Here is a 20,941-nt window from a genome sequence, read left to right on the forward strand (position 1 = left end):
CTGGGTCCCCAGGCCTGTACTGGCCCACACACTACTACCCTTACAAAAATAACTGCACTACTTCAAAACTGTAGTTTTGGAGGAATTATTTGCCGTTCTCATGTAGGAAATGCAATATGTTGGAGTCGGACATGAGAAAACGGCATTGCACTGCATAGTACTTAATTGCAGAAATGCAATATTTTGGACATGAAAATATTATTGTACTATACAGTGTACTTAGAAAAAACTGCAGCTGCAGTTATTTTTTGTAAGGATATAAAACTGATCTGACTGAGTGTTGGCTGAGTGTCGACTGGGTCCCCGGGCCTGTACTTGCCCACACACTATAGCCTACAGTATAACTGATATCAGGGTTCCCACCCATTTTCACCGTCACTGACTTTTCATTGACCTTGAATGAAATTTCCATGACTTCTTTATGGCCTACAAGTAGAAATTTGCTTATACAGTACATCACAGATTGGGGCAAATTATTAAAAGTGACAAGATTGGATTCAATCATATTATGTGAGTTGATGTACACTCCAGACAGGGGTGGACAGTAACTAAGTATATTTACCTGATTACTGTACTTAACTATGATTTTTGAGTATCTGTACTTCACAGTATTAATTAATATTTTAGGAAACTTGTGACTTTTACTCCACTACATGAAATATAAGCATGAAATACTTGTTACTTTTAACAACGTTTGATTATTTAAATGCAATAATGTGATAGAACATCTATCAGTAGCTCAATTTGAACTTGGCTGAATTAACTATGATGGTGACAGCAGATTCTTCATCAGTATATCCTTCATGTAGTCTGGGAGAACCCAGACAAACCTGTTTTAGATTGAGATTTCTTCCATGATCTTCCATCGTTGTGAAATTGGAATGAAATTAGACAATCCCCTGACATTCACCACAAAGCTAGATCATAGCCTACATCATTAAATTATAAATAATCTACTCTATAATTGAGTTATCTGGTTTTATAGTTTATTTTAGTATTTTTAAAAGAAAGTACTTCTGTACTACAACTTAATACCTATTTTGCATTTATAATTTTGAGAAGGTAGGCCTTTAAAGTAGCCTAGTTTAGGTTACTGTTACCAAGACAATTCAAAGTGAAAGCAGTAATAAATTGCCTGAAGAGAGCACCACGAATTAATACAATAATGCATTGTGCGCATAGTGCAGGCTACAGTCTTTGACTACTAAGGAGCTAAGTTAATTTATAGTAATTTAAATATTTTTTGCAGAGGTCTGTCTGTCTAAGAGTAGAAAATACCACCAGTAGAGATTGCAAATTAGCGTGATGGGAACTACATGCCCCACATTGCATCCCTTTGCGCAAACTCACATCGGCTCTACACCATGGCAGACCATAAGTGGACGGGCTCTGTTAAAAGTCTTAAAGGTGTGATTTTAGACATGTGTGGTGTATTGTATGACAGTGGAGAGGGTGGAGGTGTACCGATTTCTGGATCCGTTGAAGCTGTGAAAAGGTAGGCTACCACTAATGGCAATAGTGTAAACTCTCAGACTCGAGTAGCCTAGCTATAGATAGGCTATAGCCTAACTTTCGACAGTAGGACCTGCCTGGTCCTGGCTCGTGTGTGTCTGAGATTTCCATTGGGCAGTTTCACTAAGAAAATGCATTGGGTTATTTGCATTTTACCGACCCATTGTGACATTGTAGCCTAGGCTGCATTATATTTAGTTTGTTAACAATTACTTTGTATTATCGCTCTTTCTATAAGACTGAAAGAGTCAGACCTGCAGTTACGTTTCTGCACCAATGAGACCCAAGCTACGCGTGAGAAGTTCGTTGCTAAACTGCAGAGGATGGGGTTTGAGCTGTCTGTCAGCGAGGTGTTCTCTCCTGCTCCAGCAGCTGTGTCCATCCTCAAAGAGCGGGGTCTCAAACCCCATCTCCTGGTGCATGATGGTAAGACCATTTGCAATCATACAACATTGGTTTGTCTTTTTGTCATTGTTTCACAAAGGCGGTTACACATATAGGCATACAGGTTTTTTCCCCTTTATTTAGTTCAAGTGAATCTTTCATATATTCTAGATTCATTAGATATGAAGTGAAATATGTCAAGCCATTTTTTGTAGTTGCCTAATCTTGATTACAGCTTAATGAAAATGAAATGAAAATGAGTTAAGCAAACCAGTTAGGCCTACTAGCAGTTTTGGCACTGTGGGCAGGTGCCGAGTCCTGCTAGAAAAGGAAATCAGGATCTCCATAAAGCTTGTCAGCAGATGTGAAAGCATGAAGTGCACTAAAATTTCCTGGTAGAAGGCTGCATTAACCCCAGACTTGATAAAACACAGTGGACCAACACCAGCAAATGACATGGCGCCCCAGAACATCCCTGACAGTGGAAACATCAAACTGGACTTCAAGCAACTTGGATCTTGTGCCTCTCCACTCTTCCTATAGAACCTTGAGACATTGATTGGACTCTGATATCCAAATGAAATGCAAATTCTGTTTTTATGTGAGAAGAGGAGTTTGGACCACTGAGCAACGGTCCAGTTCTGTCTCTTCTTAGCCCAGGTAAGACGCTCTAACCTGGTCTCTGATTCAGGAGTGGCTTGACACTAGGAATGTGCCACTTGTAGCCCATTTCCTGGACATGTCTGTGCTGGCTCTTGATGCAGACTCCAGCCTCAGTCCTCTCCTTGTGAAGTTCCCCCAAGTTCTTGAATGGGCTTTTAATGACAATTCTCTCAAGGCTGCGGTCATCCTTGTTGCTTGCACACCTTTTCCTACCACACTTTTCCATTCCAGTCAACTTTTCATGAATATGCTTTCATACAGCACTCCGTGAACATCCTTCTGTGGCCCTGTGGAAGGTGTCAATGAGTGTCTTCTGGACAACTGTCAAGTCTGCAGTCTTTCCCATGATTGTGGTTGTGTTTACTGAACCAGACTAAAGGTTCAGGAAACCGACATTTCTGTATTATAACCTCATTATTCTAATACAGTGTTTCCCATACAATTGCCCACCACAATATCAACATTGACCACCACACAATGATTTTCCTGATTGTACCAAATTGGTCTTAAATCTGGTCAGAATCATAACCGCGCTGCAGTAATTTGTTAAAAACTGTTGCATTCGAGCTAATTCTGCAAACCTACCACCACAAATAGAATTCAATTCTGTGGGAAACACTGCTAATATTTTGAGATACTCATTTTTAGTTTTGATGACCTGTAAGCTGTAATCATCAAGATTACAAAAAATGGCTTGAAATATTTCACTTTATATCTAATGAATCTAGAATATATGAAAGATCCACTTTTAGAAGTAAATTAGGGGGGAGATTAACTTTTCCACGATGATCTATTTTTGAGACCCACCTGTACATACACACACACACACACACACACACACACACACACCTGTTACTTTACACATAGGCATGACGTGTCGTGTGTGTGTGTGTGTATATATCTCATAGCAAACTAGATTAATAAAATTGCACCTTGCTTGAACGAATAGCCTACATTTGCCACTTTTCAGAGATCTTATCATACTAATTTACTTTGCTTTCATAGATTTAGTGCCAGAGTTTGACAGTGTGGACAAGATGAATCCCAACTGTGTGGTCATAGGAGATGCAGCAGACAAGTTCTCCTATAAAAACCTGAATGACGCATTCCAGGTTCTTATTGGGATGGAGAAACCTGTGTTGTTCTCTCTGGGACGAGGGTAGGCTGGGCGTTTATTGTGTTGTTCTCTCTGGGACGAGGGTAGGCTGGGCGTTTATTGTGTTGTTCTCTCTGGGACGAGGGTAGGCTGGGCGTTTATTGTGATTACAAAATGTTTCCTCTGATGTTTTTAAACTGTATTAACTGTTGTATTTTATCTTAGGCGATACTACAAGGAGACAGATGGTCTTAAGTTAGATGTCGGAGTGTATATGAAGGCCCTAGAGGTGAGGTTCAGTTACACTTGCACTAATTTATTGATAGTCACAATTACTTATTAGACACAGTTAGTCATTTTGGTCCACACCACAATGTTCTTATCAGACATGGCAGCTGACTACATGTTCCTGATGTTACAACAGCTATAGACATATGGACAAACATGATCTTTTATTTTGTGTTATTATGTTTTACTATCTATAGATGTATGACATGCAATATCAGTGCACTGATTATGGAAGAGTTGTAGTATAGCCTAACATTGTTTTGGTAAATGAAATCCCTGTGTCAATGTTGCTTCACCTCACTGTGTGCTCATTGTGTGCTTCACCTCACTGTGTGCTCATTGTGTGCTTCACCTCACTGTGTGCTCATTGTGTGCTTCACCTCACTGTGTGCTCATTGTGTGCTTCACCTCACTGTGTGCTCATTGTGTGCTTCACCTCACTGTGTGCTCATTGTGTGCTTCACCTCACTGTGTGCTCATTGTGTGCTTCACCTCACTGTGTGCTCATTGTGTGCTTCACCTCACTGTGTGCTCATTGTGTGCTTCACCTCACTGTGTGCTCATTGTGTGCTTCACCTCACTGTGTGCTCATTGTGTGCTTCACCTCACTGTGTGCTCATTGTGTGCTTCACCTCACTGTGTGCTCATTGTGTGCTTCACCTCACTGTGTGCTCATTGTGTGCTTCACCTCACTGTGTGCTCATTGTGTGCTTCACCTCACTGTGTGCTCATTGTGTGCTTCACCTCACTGTGTGCTCATTGTGTGCTTCACCTCACTGTGTGCTCATTGTGTGCTTCACCTCACTGTGTGCTCATTGTGTGCTTCACCTCACTGTGTGCTCATTGTGTGCTTCACCTCACTGTGTGCTCATTGTGTGCTTCACCTCACTGTGTGCTCATTGTGTGCTTCACCTCACTGTGTGCTCATTGTGTGCTTCACCTCACTGTGTGCTCATTGTGTGCTTCACCTCACTGTGTGCTCATTGTGTGCTTCAACTCACTGTGTGCTCATCGTGTGCTTCACCTCACTGTGTGCTCATTGTGTGCTTCACCTCACTGTGTGCTCATTGTGTGCTTCACCTCACTGTGTGCTCATTGTGTGCTTCACCTCACTGTGTGCTCATTGTGTGCTTCACCTCACTGTGTGCTCATTGTGTGCTTCACCTCACTGTGTGCTCATTGTGTGCTTCACCTCACTGTGTGCTCATTGTGTGCTTCACCTCACTGTGTGCTCATTGTGTGCTTCACCTCACTGTGTGCTCATTGTGTGTTTCACCTCACTGTGTGCTCATTGTGTGCTTCACCTTACTGTGTGCTCATTGTGTGTTTCACCTCACTGTGTGTTCACTGTGTGCTTTACCTCACTGTGTGCTCATTGTGTGTTTCACCTCACTGTGTGCTCATTGTGTGCTTCACCTCACTGTGTGCTCATTGTGTGCTTCACCTCACTGTGTGCTCATTGTGTGCTTCACCTCACTGTGTGCTCATTGTGTGCTTCACCTCACTGTGTGCTCATTGTGTGCTTCACCTCACTGTGTGCTCATTGTGTGCTTCACCTCACTGTGTGCTCATTGTGTGCTTCACCTCACTGTGTGCTCATTGTGTGCTTCACCTCACTGTGTGCTCATTGTGTGCTTCACCTCACTGTGTGCTCATTGTGTGCTTCACCTCACTGTGTGCTCATTGTGTGCTTCACCTCACTGTGTGCTCATTGTGTGCTTCACCTCACTGTGTGCTCATTGTGTGCTTCACCTCACTGTGTGCTCATTGTGTGCTTCACCTCACTGTGTGCTCATTGTGTGCTTCACCTCACTGTGTGCTCATTGTGTGCTTCACCTCACTGTGTGCTCATTGTGTGCTTCACCTCACTGTGTGCTCATTGTGTGCTTCACCTCACTGTGTGCTCATTGTGTGCTTCACCTCACTGTGTGCTCATTGTGTGCTTCACCTCACTGTGTGCTCATTGTGTGCTTCACCTCACTGTGTGCTCATTGTGTGCTTCACCTCACTGTGTGCTCATTGTGTGCTTCACCTCACTGTGTGCTCATTGTGTGCTTCACCTCACTGTGTGCTCATTGTGTGCTTCACCTCACTGTGTGCTCATTGTGTGCTTCACCTCACTGTGTGCTCATTGTGTGCTTCACCTCACTGTGTGCTCATTGTGTGCTTCACCTCACTGTGTGCTCATTGTGTGCTTCACCTCACTGTGTGCTCATTGTGTGCTTCACCTCACTGTGTGCTCATTGTGTGCTTCACCTCACTGTGTGCTCATTGTGTGCTTCACCTCACTTGTGTGCTTCACCTCACTGTGTGCTCATTGTGTGCTTCACCTCACTGTGTGTTCACTGTGTGCTCTGTATGTGTTTCACTAATTCACAGATGGGATAAATGCAGATACCAAATTTCCCTCACAGGATCAAAAGAGTATCTAAAAAATAAAAAAAAGAATAGGAGTTTTTAGCAACCACTAGAGGGCACCAGACACTCACATTCCACAGTGCTTGTGATCACTGTGAATGGTATGACCAGGTTGACATAAGGATTATGTTACTTGTTCAAGGAAAGGTTTTAGATGATTCAGCGATCAGTTTCAGCTCTTTGGTTTTCACAGAGGCATGTGCATGTCCATCTAGTAGTGTAGTGAAAAGGATCTTGGTTCAGTTGTTCAGTGTTTGGTGCATGACAAAAGGTAGAGGAACTGATGAAGAGCTTTGTGGCTCTCACCTTCTGGTGAGAAGTTTAATATATAAAAAAAAAGTAATTCAGGTGAAGAGCAGTGTGCAGGTTTTTTTTCTGAACTACTGTATGTATGTCCACAAAAAAGGTTTAAAGGCCTCAGCCCATGTTCCTTGAACAGTTTCAAAACCCCCACATCAATGATCACTCCAGAATAATGTGTCCACCCATTTAATGAAGAGGACTAGTGGAGATGGTCCATATCCATGCAAGACTGTAGAGTTTGTACACATTCAAACTGCTAAAAGACTTAGGCATCTCTTACAGGACTAGTCTTACAGGACTAGCATGAATCCTCTGTCCTGCATTGGCATAACATTAAACATAATACTCCTCTAGCAACCCTGTTGAAATGTAGGACTATAGATATTGACAATGAAAGACTTGGACTATGTAGAGCACTTGTCCTTTATGGTTGCTTTGATACAAAGGTTGAAGCAATGCATGTGAAAATGTGTTGTTGACATATTTCACCACAAGTTCTATAGCACACGTCATACCTTGGGTAATATATCAATTTTACAGGCTAGTATTTTGATCTCCTGAGGTAGAGATCTATGTGCTTGCCTCAACCACTACAATGACACAAGGTCACTTAGCATGTTGGTTTAGAAGTGTGTGTTGGGTTTTTGGCATTGTTTCAGAGCCATGGACAAGTTCAGAACACCCGTACTGTAGAACTCACTCTGCAGTTAGCGCTTCACCTGCATGCTGGTTTTTATGGATGGATGTTGACATTACATGCTATAACCACTTCCTGCTAAAGTAAACACATAGGGGGATGTGTGACAGTGTTTGCATACAAACTGCAAGGGGAGAACAGGAACACAGCACTGCTGAAAATGACCAGCAGCCACCTCAACGGGCCATAAAACCTCTTATACTGTTTCCAAACCAACTAGTCAGTGCAGCTTCATTTGAGGCTTCCTGCTCCACTGGACGGTCATAGGATGAGAACTGCCCTGTCACGGAAGGAGCTGCGGACACAAGCGTACACCCAACATAAGCAGTAGTACACACGAAAAGGAAACATAAACACGTACAACATGAACGTAAAGGGAATGTTAAAAGGGACTTTGTATATGACCAGAGCCAAGGATGTTTGAAAGTAATTACTCTAAGATGAATTTGTCATCGTTCCACTGATATAATTGCCCAGAATCACTTCAGTGATGCTCCTTATTCAGGAAAACACAAGGAAATGCCTGGGAGTGTTTGGAGATTACTGAATGAAGGAATACATTTCCAAATTTCACCATCCAGATAATGCTCCATATAGGACCATGTTTGCAATGTCAGCATATCTACTTGAAGTTGGTAGTGATGAAATTAAGAGGAAGTTTCATGGGAAACGGAAACAAAAACAAATCCCTCTAAATGAGTCTGTGATAGCAATGGATCACAAGTGCATTAAAGAAGATCAAAGACTGCAGCAGAGGGGTTGGCAACCCTACTTCATTTTTACTTTGTGTGTGTGTGTGTACTGTATGTCACACACACACACACACAAGACATATCTAGTACGTTTAGCTGCAGAAAGCTATGCATTTACAGTACATTCACTGCACTGTGCAATAGTGGAAACCTAGGTGTGCTCCATGAGGAATAAGGGAGCTTTTTATGTGTCTGTTTTCAGCTGTGCAAAATACAAGCCTCTCTGATGGGAAAACTTGTACTTTTTCATTCTTGTCGCTGTTTCTTGTCATTTTCAATCCTATCTCTGTCTGCCACAGTGAATGCCACTTAGACAAAACACACTCTGAGTGTCTTTGTTCAGGGGAAAGATGAAACCATTACCTCTCACATGGCTACACTGAAAGGGCCTCGGGCTGGGCATTTGCTTTTCTGTAGACAGACAGTTCTTGGCCTAGGCTCCCATACAGTAAGACACAAATGCAGAATTATGTCAATCATCTTTGAGAAATGTCTGTGTGCAGGTGTGTCTGAAATGTATTTGGGTGTTAATCTTGTGGCTACCTGAATATAGCCTAAGGAAAAACATCTGCATCTTCACTGGTTTGCACCTTTTCCTCTCACTCTCTCACTCTCTCACACACACACACACACACACACACACACACACACACACACACACACACACAGTAAGTTCTTTGTGTATGACACATTCATGCACAAAATGTAACCCCTTTTATTGTAATGTTGCTACTGTAAGAAAGAATTTATGCTAGACACCTCTGTGTCCTACGCATATATCTGTATACTTGCATGTGTGTGTGAGAATGTGTTAGCCATGTGAGACCCTGCCATGTGTTAGCTACAGTTCAAGGGCAGCATTGATTCTCTCATCACAAATGTTGATCTGTGTCAATAACATACAAAGCAGCCTCTCATTCAGCAATGGCTGAAATTGAATTTGACAGTGCCAAGTGCCAAGTCCGGGTGTACAAACATGCATCAAGTCTGAAAATGACCGGGGACCATGACATCACCTTGTTATCAAGTTATTTAGTTACCATCATTATGTGTTTTCCTAGTTTTCTGTCCCTCCCTCTCTCTGAATAATTAACTTAATTATATTACTGGTACTGATAGAACTACTACTACCAGCTACAGATGTAGGTTAAGTAAGAAATGCATATTTGTTTTTGGTACACTGGTGAATAATCCCCTCTGAAGAGATAAGGTGCCTTAATGCCGCTTTAGCTCCCAGTAGCCCCATCTCTCAACAGTTGCAGGTGATGCAGAGCCGAGCTATGCCGGTTTGCTAGTTAAGAGTCAATTAGGGATTAATTATTAACGTGGGCCTTTGACACTGAGGGACAGGCCTTCAGATGAGCCTCAATAGTGCATGGTTACAGAGACTGTGCCTTTTCATTGAGAGAAGCATGGAGGAGAGGAGGGGTGAAAGCAGAGAGAAATGCATAAGGGCCAGAGAAAGACCAAACTGTCCTTCCTCATCCTGATTCCCTAATGGCTCAGTGGAACGCAACACCACCCTCGTCTGTAAACACAGTTGTCTATTATACCAAGGACTTTTAGACTGTTGCGCGCACACACACACACACACACACACACACACACACACACAGCCTCATTCCTTTACACAGGGAAGCAATTGGTTGCCACTTCTGTCTTCAGCTATAAAATGGCACCTCAACGACTCAGAAAACCATTTCAGTGTCTGTTAACTCGCGTATGCATGAGTCCTTGTGATCTTTGCTTAGGTAATTTAAACTCTATATCCATTCAGCTGTCTGAAGGGCATTAGTGACACAAACTGCAAGTGAAGACTTTCTCTGTCTGCATATCTCACATATCTCAACAAGGGGGATCACATTTGAGCCTTGTGGAGTTTATTTTGTGTTTACTTGGAAATTATTGGAACTTCTTGCATGTGACTGTGCACTCTAATTCACTGTGTAAGTGACACCATTGTGAGCACAGCTTACTCAGTGTATGTGTGTGTGTGCGCGTGTGTGTGCGTGTGCGTGTGCATGTGCGTAAAGTGACAGATGGTGAATCTATGGCTCTAACAGGATTCTTTCTACAGCATGGGAGAGCTTTTTAGGCTACCCAGCCACACGGAAACCAATTTCTTTACCTCTGCTGAGAGGAACCGGGTCCCGTCCCGCCCCATCCCCGTCCCCGCCCCTGGGCCAGTGTTGATCTCTTCCACAGTATCACGTGGGAGGATCACATGCAGTCACTTCGTTCCACTAAACTAGACGTGCGGTTCTCATGTCGTGACACTGCTAAATTACTACTAATATCAGCAGATTGCCCTATGAAGGACTGATCTCATCATGAGTGTACATGGAACATGCAGACAGACACAGACACACAAACTAACACTGATCAACCTGTGTACTTTACTCTGCTGCAATGATTGGGTCATCAAGTTTTAATTCCAGTTTTCTAAGTTGTGCTGTGTTTTGTCCTGACATTCACACAGAGAATGGGATGGCACCATAACCCATGTGTGCAGCATGAACTCCTTGCATGCAAAGCCCTGTCTTGCTCCCTCCCTCTTCCCTCAGGGATGCTGATGTCATCAGTCACTCCAGACTTCATTTCCCTCTGAAAGGCTGATCAAGCTCTCAGCCCTCATGCCAACAAGGACTTGGTGACCTGTAGAAAAAAACAAACAAAACATAGAAAAGCTTTAGTGCACAAAATCCCAGTCCAGTGATGTACACCCTACAGTATACATACATGCAGCACACTCACAGTAAGTCAAAGACTGATTCACACTCCTTCACTTTCCTTCTTCATATTTAAAAACAAACATGGTTACATATTCTATAATATTACAACATTGTCTGAGCACTCCTTGAATGTCACTTGACAAATGGCCTTAGTTGTGTCATTCCTTTATGCCTGCTCTCACATTGACAGACATGTTGCTCCTTTAGTGTCATCCTTTGCATTGTAAAGTGGATTTATATTTGTGGCTATGGAGCAACGTCTTGATCTTTGCCATGTCTCACGCTCTTTGCTCTCTTGCATGCGTGTTTTGGCTGTGCACACTTGTTTGTTTTGAACTTTGTCTCTCCTTGCAGACAAACACATGGCGATGCCAGATAGCGAATAGCCTTCTACTGTCCAGCTGGCAGGAGGGATATATTTTTATCTTTTCCCTTTCATATTTTCTCTCTGCCCTGCCTTTGCTCTCAGTTGATGGAAGAGGCCGTAATGGTTCCCTTTTTGGATGAGTGGTTCCCTTTCTGATTGTAAACACATTCATGATGGGAGGGTGAGACGAGGGCCAAGTGTGCACTGCTGAGGTGCATGAGTGCAGGGACCTCCTGCAGGGGTTGTGACAATGATTGTCAGGAGAGAGATTTTGAAAGCATGAGATCCCATTGAGTCTTACTGGAGGAGAGAAAGGCCTTATCTAGGGCCACAGGAGGGGGAGTTTTAGGGTGCGTTAGTGCTGTGGGTGGGTTGTCTGTGTGTGGGTTCTAGGGTGCGTTAGTGCTGTGAGTGGGTTGTCTGTGTGTGGGTTCTAGGGTGCGTTAGTGCTGTGAGTGGGTTGTCTGTGTGTGGGTTCTACAGTGTGTTAGTGCTGTGAATGGGTTTTGTGTGTGGTTCTAGGGTGTGGTAGTGCTGTGGTTGAGTGTCTGTGTGTGGGTTCTAGTCTGTGTGGGTTCTGTGTGTGGGTTCTAGGGTGCGTTAGTGCTGTAAGTGGGTTTGTGTGTGGGTTCTAGGGTGTGTTAGTGCTGTGAGTGGGTTGTCTGTGTGTGGGTTCTAGGGTGCGTTAGTGCTGTGAGTGGGTTGTCTGTGTGTGGGTTCTAGGGTGTGTTAGTGCTGTGAAGTGGGTTGTCTGTGTGTGGGTTCTAGGGTGCGTTAGTGCTGTGAGTGGGTTGTCTGTGTGTGGGTTCTAGGGTGCGTTAGTGCTGTGAGTGGGTTGTCTGTGTGTGGGTTCTAGGGTGTGTTAGTGCTGTGAGTGGGTTGTCTGTGTGTGAGTGCAGAGTTTATTCTCAGGGCATTACTCCAGCCGAGCACGACGGAGATACCAGATATCAGCCGGAAGAGAATTCCAACACTGCCAGTGGGAAAGACCATTATGAATGTGTGTTTATATGTGTTTATATATTTGCCTGTCATGGCTGGATTGCAGTTGTATAGATCTGCTGTACAAATATGCTGGAAGCTTGAATGGTTTGCATCATGCAGTCTAGTAGTATGACACTGATATAATCTTTGTAGAGTCTAATGTAGTGGAGAAACTATGGGAATTTTTTTCTAGTTAGAAACTAGAAGCTTTAATCATGGTCCATGGTAGTTGAGGCCATATTCAGAATACCATTTATTCATAATACGACATGTCAGTGTACTTGGTGAAAAACAACTAAACATTAATTATTTTTATTTTAGCATTCTAAAGCTTCTGTAAGTTGATTACAAATTGTTGCTTGAAATTAGATATGATATGAATATAATTGACAAAATCTCAGTTTATGGGTTAAATTGGTTCTGTTGTCAGATGACAAACATTCACAGATACTGTGCGCGCGCACACACACACACACACAATCTATTCTTATTTCTGAAAGTCTCTGAATGTATTTGATCCTAGGTCATGTCATCAGTGCTTGGAATTGTGGGATGTACTTCCATGACCCGCCTCTGACATTTAGGAAGATGTTTCCCAACCAGTAGCAATATCACAGTCCACTGTGCAGACTGGACCCTCAGGCCTGCGTGGAGGCGGGTGGCACGCCTGACCCCTGCAGTCCACGATGAGGCCACGCTTCCTGGGGTGCCCCTCTTGGTGTCAAGGCTCTGGACGTCAGTGGCATAGCAGGCTACAAATCTGCACCATAAACGCCTACACTGGTCATTTACATTCCCCATTTCAGCAGGAGAGCCCTGACCAGAGTGCTTGGTGTTGACCTTTAGGGACAGACAATGCCTCATTGTCCAGGTGGTTTATGACGCCAGCTCTGGTCAGAACAGTTTCAAAGGCACTGGGTTCAGGGAGAGATGGCCAAGCACTATCTGTTCCCCTGTATTGATATTGCAGTGACCCCCTCGACCTGTTGGCCATTACCTCAGCTGTAACACTAGACGCTTTGTGCTGAATTTTGCATGGTCACATTGACTTGGTTACACTTCAATTATTCATGTCAGAAAGAGGAGTAAAGAGGCAAAATGACAGTGGGCACACACACACACACACACACACACACCTAGCTCACAAGTATGCATTTTAGAAGACCTAAGGGGCAGATGATTTCAGAAGGCAGGCAGACAGAGGTCCATAGCCAGCTTTAGCATTTGTGTTTGTGTGGGTGAGCAGCATGTCTGTAAAGCTGTGCGTGTGATATTTATGTGCCTGGAAGTACTTGTGTAAATGTTTGTGTTGTTGTGGTAAGGTGTGTGTAGGTGTACATGTAAGTATGAATTGTAGTATTGTAGTAAGTATGTATGACATTTAGTATGGGTAAGGGTGTGTGGGAGTGTATGTGACAGGGTGTGCATGCCTGAGGGCTTGGTCTGGTAGTCAGGTGAACACAGGAGACATAACAGCATGGATCATGTAACCACACATAGTCTGAGCTGCTGGCAGATCTCATAAACACACCATCATTCTTCTTCTCTCTGAATGCCTTGTCTATACTCTTTCTTTGTTCTCTTCTCCTCTGAGCCCTTGCTTGCCTACTGGCTGTTAGCGGGTTTTAGACATAAATGCCATAATGTCTAAATGTTCTCCATGATGCAGACACATGACACAATGAATGGAGGATGAACTTTATTTTAAGTGATCCTAGTTACAATGCACTGAAGTAATCAAAGTATTTGTAAAATGTTTGTTGCTTATGCTATTCCACACAGTACAGTGTTAATTATACAGATCGAAGCACTTGATCTAAGTACATAGAGTAAAAACATAACAAAAAAGCAGTACAAGACTTTGTCGTAAACCACTTTGCAATGGTATACAACAATCTGCATTACTGCTATTTGATAGATTTGATATCCTCTTTAAACTCATTTTGATGACATTATGGTCATGTAAAGTACAGATAAACACATCTGTTCCCACTTGCCTTTTCTGCTTTCACTGCATGACATTGCCAACTAGGCCTATATCACTTCTAAACACCTCTGAGCATGCTAATAGAATTTAACTGTGCTTTAATTGGTGTTTGCAAGGTTTTGCCATGTTTTTTAGTTAGCTAGCTGGCTCGTTTAATGAATGAAGTACATTTTTTTTTTTTTTCGTTTTTTTTTTTATTTTTAATTTTTAAGATGCACAGACCAATGCATCTGCAGAAGAGGTGGTGAAGTTGAATGTTATGGCTCTAAAACACCTACACAGAGAGCTCTGTTGTGGAGAAATGTGGCATTCTGGTAGACACACAAACAAAGCTACACATATGGCGGTTGGTTTTTAAATTAAAGACCTATGCCACAGCTCATTAATTGGCTGTCACCCCTTCTGGGAATTGTGTGTGTATGTGGATAAAAGGGGCCCTGTGCTGCCCTCTCATTTGCCCGATGCTAGAGCTTCCTATTTCTCTTTCCAGCTGATTAAACATAGCTATCAGCACTCACCAATGGCCCACAGACACTGCTGCACCCCAGCGGCCCCTCACAGGCCGATTGAGCCACTGAATCCATTCGCTCCGAGCCTATTGTGTTAACACAGTGTGGTGGCCCAAATCTTTCAACTCTTTGTCCACAACGGCATCAAATTTTCCACCAGTGTGCGGTACAGGGTAGGGAGAGGCATACAACTCTTGGTGAACGATTATGTATGCTACTCATGTATTGAAAACATTATTGTTTTTCTCTTTAAATGGACTACAGTACGTGCAAGGGCCTTTCTTTTTCAGGTTGAAGTTTTTCCTTCATGGTGTGTTTCCCTGTATTGAACTTTAATGTTGCTGTTTCAACTTGAGCCATTTTGCACACAAGCCCCCTCTCTTCATTGTTGCTCTTGTCTTAAGGGGGAGAGACAAAAAGACATAGGTGTGTGTTGTGCACAATGTCTGTGTACGGATAAGGGATGGATGTGAAAGGACAAATCAGACAGGCAGGCACACAAGGAGCAGACACCTGGCCAGTGGCTTTACATGTGTCACTCAGAGCACAATGTGGACGCAACAACACTATTCAACAAGTCTGGGTCCCACTCACACATACAGCACCCACTCCTCCTTAAGCACCTCTAATTGCTCATACTCACCCATACACATTTCAGCAGCTATTTATGACAGCCGCTAGCGAAGCGATATATAGGGATTGTCAACTTTTTTTTAATTTTTTTTTTTAATTTATTTTTTTTTTCCCCGTCATCTACTTCCTGAAATTTTGGTCAACGATACCCGGGACACCGAAACACCGGGGCACATGAAATTTGGTGAGTATGTAGCCCCACTAGACTTTCACAGAAACATTTCGTTTGGTCCCCGGGGTCCACTCCCCCCCCCGTGCTGGGCCCCCCGAAACCCAAAAAATGCAGTTTTTCCTAAATAACTACCTGAACCGTGGCACCGAGGATGAAGAATTTTTTATGGTATGTTGGTCTCAAGGGCCCACATCAACCTCGCCCATAATCACTCATTTGTGATTTGCACCCCCCCGGTAAAAAATGAAAATGCAATATCATTCTGCTTTAATTGCCCCTATCTTCAGTTAAGATGTTCAGAACTGCACCAAATTGTATGTGTATGATTAACCTGGCATTCTCTTGGAAGTTAAAAGTGGGTTGGAAAAACAATGGACGCTTCTTACAAGGACTGTAGTTTACCGCAGAGAACGTCTAATAAGGATAGGACGATTTTCACATGAAATGTAATTCCCATTTCTTCTTGAAGCCGAAATAAATCTGAGAATGTTTATCGGACATGCTTGGTTTTCACTGCAGGTACGTTAATCTTATATCAATAAGGACCTAGGTACAATAATGTTACCGTTAGCATTGATTGAGTGATTGAGGCCAATTTGATTGCATTTGTAGAAAACTATAAATGTGGTTATACCAAGCAAATTGATAGCAGCACTGTAATTGTATCTTTCGACTGTCATCTCATTCTGGCCTACTAACAAGCTAAGTAAGTTAGCCACGTTCCCTAACGCGATGGTTTTCTAATGAAAAATATACCTGAAAGATAACCTGCCTATGATGCAAACACCACAAGTCTCAAAAAGCATCTGACCTAGTGGGTGTTCATTCCCAAACACCCACTAGGCTACTTCAATACTCTATTTTCAAAATTAACGCACCCGTGATGATCTACATCTAAACCAAATATTTCAGAGCGCACTTTGAGAGATGTATCCAAGGCAGGGCTGTACACATAATCCTGAACTGGTGAACCCAGCCTGATCTGCCGGCGATTTATTTTTTGATTTCTTAAAAGATTGAGCTTGGTCTGGTGAAAGCCAGACTAGCCATGGACCTTAGTTACACAATGCAAGGGAACATGAATCAGCCTATATTTGCACAAACAATAACGAACAACAGCTCTTCAACTTGGCCCGTTAAAATGTGTATGAACAGTCTAGCGACGCATTTCATGAAGGCCCATTTGGACATGTCAGTTATTTGCACCACTGGTTAGATGTAAAACTGCATTTCATTTCAGACTACTGGTACTTGGCATCACATGAACTAAAGATGACTAAAATCTTATGTAGAAGAAGAAACATTCACAAAAAATCCATCCATCCAAAAATGACCTTTTGTTTTTGATAGCTGTTGGTAACTGCATGGAACTGACAGAGATGTTTTTGTTTATAAATAAAAATATAACATTATGCAGATACATTCTGCTTTTCCCAAATACAATGTAGCCTACAGGTGTAAGTGATCTTTCATCAATCCAGTTGCAATGGATGAACTGTGATGAACTGCCCTACTTGTGATTGTTTAGAGATTTTAAAGGTTTTATAACAATGCTACACATTTTTTGGCTAGTGCTACAAATCTATTCACCTTCGCAGCGCCAGTAGCTACTTCCTGTGCGGCCCGCACACACACACAGACATGCCAAACAAGCATACACAAAAGTTTCAAGGGTGGGGGATGGAGTAAAAGATGGATACAAATTGATTAGTGTGATTTATGTTTGCGGAACGGCGGATGTACAGGACTGAGCGGCGGTCATATTTTGTACCGCTATGCGGTACATCTAGTTTAAAGCACACACACTCACCCTGATGACTGTGAGGCAGACACTGTATGTTTGTTCTCCGTGTCAGTATCACAGATGGGTTCCGTGCGATCAGTACTCAGGCCTTGCTCCATCACTCAAATCCTGTACATGGTCCAACACTCGTTAGGCAGATGTGTTCTACTGCATGAACAAAGAGATGTGTGTTCCTGGAAACTTCACAGAATTGTTTTGAATTCAACTTTCATCATGAGGCATTGTGTGCCTGTATGAATCACACGTGCCAAGTGCATGTCAACCTGCTCTTTTCTAATATTTACTAGCTCTCGCCAGCTGAACTAGCAACATGGACTGCAGGCAAATAAATATCCTTACCTTTCTTTTCTGCAGACCTAGTGATGAAAGACACCCGACAGTCACCGCCGATGGTTATGTGGACAACCTGGCCGCTGCTGTGGACATCATACTGAGGCATAGGAGTCAGTGAGGACCCCAGCAGGATATAGACTTCTATGGTGCCTCAGCAATGCAATAGTGAAACACAAGAGTTTAGTTGCAAAGAAGTAATTGGTACTGTATTTGATGTAGATATAATTAGCACTTTTAATCTCTGATCCATCATCAACCATTGATGGAGAAATCTCACTGTGAAACGTCCCAGTGTACCGGTCATCACATAATGAATGAACTCCGAGCACTTGTAATGGTATAGTTTTGGAATTATGTTATTTTCCTTTTTATTGTAATTGTTTGTGTTAATTGAGCACATCAGTACACCAGCCATATATACTGCATGTATACAGTACTGTCATCAACATTTGCCTGTGACCTCTGACAACAGAAGTGCTAACATTGTGTGCCATAATGATGACATAATTACTTACCGATAACACACAGGTTTTGTGAAGTTGCAGACATGACATAAGTTATGATCCCATTGTAGGAATAGGAAGGCCTGGTTTGTGTAGAACAGATCCAACTGTTGAAAAAGCCCAGTAGGGGACATAGGAACTGTGAAATGTACTGAAAAGAGTTTAGCTTTACTTACTGTGATTTAGGAATACACTCATAATTTGTCAGTTGGTGTTTATATGAACAATAATTAAACAACAATTAAAGACATTACTGTGAAACATTAATCATTTTTCCCCTAAATTATGAGCCACATTAATGGTGCCATTGTCCATGAAAGACAACGCATTGAAGATGATGCTAAAAAGACATCACTTTAAAGCACAGGCTGTTATTATAGAGGCCTCACTGTTAGTGGATTGTGGAAAGACGTTTACCACTGGCTGGTGAAGGGGCTTTAGTTGTAAACAAAGATGTTTTCGTTCTATATGTTGCCAAGTGCTGATTACTTGACAGTGTAAACATGGATCATGTGTGTGGCTTTTTTCGTTGTGGTTGAACGTAATGGTTGAAACCTATCCAATGCTATCCCCTTCCCATGAAAAACAACTCAGCAGTAATACTGTACATGGTGTACAGTTTCCTATTGAGGCCTTTTCTACAGGTGAAAAAGTGGTCATTCGACTCCACAGTTATCACGAGACTGTATGTTACTACTTCAGATGTGCGGAAATGTCAGTTTTTACGAGTTTGTTGTCTTCTCTCACACACAGACATGTTTACTGGATGACTGGGGTGTTCACAGACATGCTCCTGTGTTTATAGAGCACGTCATGGCACCAACCATCCCACCCTATACAGCCCCCCACCCCTTTACAACACATCCTGCACACATGCTCCTGGCCAAATCCACACACCACACACGCCCACACTGTGTTCGCCCACACTGTGTTCAAGTTGTGGCCTTGGTCTTGTGCAGATGGCCCCGTCTTCCTGTGGAGCAGGAAACCAGAGGGTCACCTAACCAGACAGCAGCCCAGACACCTGCAGCTGACATAGCAGAGGTAACTAACAGCAACACAACTTTAAGTGGGAGCCTGTCACCACGGTCACATTTCTGCTATTGTTGAACGGCAGCCCGTGACCTTGCTTCTCATTTTTCTGTGACCCTGACTGAGTGTTTTCCCCTCCAGCTCAGCTCAGCTCATCTCTCTCTCTCTCACCTGGCACAAGATATAATTGTTCTGCAGCACAATGTCAACGCATCCCACACCCACCCAGCTGTGGATGAAGTTGTGCATCATTTCCAAGTTTAGAGATAGTCCAGAACACACACACTCAAAGAAGCATTTCAACTTGTTTTTGGCAGTGTGATCTCTGGAATGACATTCTTTGCTTCTTATCCAGAACTTGATGAGCAGGCACTATGAGCCAGGACTGCGGCCAACGTTGGGCCCTATAAATGAATATAATATTGGGCCCTCCCCATCCCAATCATGATCATCATGTTCTATGGGGCCCTGTCCCTTGGAATCGGTTTAGCAAGACTGTGTCAGCCACAAATGTCCACAGAAAATCTGACCAAGGCCAGAACTATAAACATTGAATCAACACCAACAAGAGTATAGCACAATCATAACCCAGCCAGTCCAGCGCCAACTCTTATCCCTCCCCAAGTAAGAGAGAGGCTCGACCCCTGGCAAAGCAGGTGTGGAGAGAACCCGATCGCACTGCAGAGAGTGTAACTCCAGCCACTGCTGCACTGAGAGGCAGCCTGAGATTGTGTCCCTGTCGCTCAGCAGAGTGCCGTTCCCACAGTGGTGTCAGGTTCCCACCCAGCAGCCCTGCAAATCCCCTCGGTGCAGAGCCACTGCACATGCACATGCACATGCACATGCACATGCACATGCACATGCACATGCACATGCACATGCACATGCACATGCACATGCACATGCACATGCACATGCACATGCACATGCACATGCACATGCACATGCACATGCACATGCACATGCACATGCACATGCACATGCACATGCACATGCACATGCACATGCACATGCACATGCACATGCACATGCACATGCACATGCACATGCACATGCACATGCACATGCACATGCACATGCACATGCACATGCACATGCACATGCACATGCACATGCACATGCACATGCACATGCACATGCACATGCACATGCACATGCACATGCACATGCACATGCACATGCACATGCACATGCACATGCACATGCACATGCACATGCACATGCACATGCACATGCACATGCACATGCACATGCACATGCACATGCACATGCACATGCACATGCACATGCACATGCACATGCACATGCACATGCACATGCACCGCCACCACGCTGCACAAAGCACTCGCCGAGCACATGCACATGCACATGCACATGCACACCCCATTCAGCTCTCCAGTAGCTTCCAGCCCTGCGCAGCTCCAAACAGCTGTAGCTTCGAAAAAAAAAATGTACTCAAACTGAAGCTACACAGAATGAGCTGGGCTACGTCTGGACTCGATTTTCATGACATTTTCTCATATTCATTATCAAGTTGGCGCCAGTTCTAACAATGTAACATTGAGATTTTTCAGACTGATCATTCTCCAACTCGAGGAAAATGAAGGCAGGGCCGAGAACTATTTAAACTAAAAAAAACAAACACACAACCAAACCATTCCTCAGCTAATCAGAGTCATGCCATGCCCAAATGACTAAGCGTTATGGCCTTATATTCATCATAAATGTTAAAATGATAGACTCACTGACTCCTCCAACTCCACACGTCTTCC

At 43.3% G+C, this 20,941-nt stretch overlaps 1 protein-coding gene and 1 long non-coding RNA gene across 2 annotated transcripts; one reads left to right on the forward strand and one right to left on the reverse strand.

The window, feature by feature from the left end:
- The first annotated feature begins 737 nt into the window (after positions 1–737).
- On the forward strand, positions 738–18,387 carry LOC125287327 (phospholysine phosphohistidine inorganic pyrophosphate phosphatase). The gene is made up of 4 exons (XM_048232980.1): positions 738–1,495; positions 1,751–1,938; positions 3,565–3,718; positions 17,656–18,387. Exons 1-4 carry the CDS (start codon positions 1,317–1,319, stop codon positions 17,750–17,752), a joined length of 618 nt encoding a protein of 205 aa, XP_048088937.1. The 5' UTR covers positions 738–1,316; the 3' UTR covers positions 17,753–18,387.
- Positions 10,418–17,747, reverse strand: LOC125287328. The gene is made up of 3 exons (XR_007192343.1): positions 17,641–17,747; positions 17,308–17,448; positions 10,418–10,768 (listed from the first exon to the last, which is right to left on the reverse strand). It is a non-coding gene; the product is annotated as an uncharacterized LOC125287328 (long non-coding RNA).
- Positions 18,388–20,941: the final 2,554 nt, after the last annotated feature.

Source organism: Alosa alosa, chromosome 22 (assembly GCF_017589495.1).
Source record: "Alosa alosa isolate M-15738 ecotype Scorff River chromosome 22, AALO_Geno_1.1, whole genome shotgun sequence".
Lineage (NCBI taxonomy): Eukaryota > Metazoa > Chordata > Actinopteri > Clupeiformes > Clupeidae > Alosa > Alosa alosa.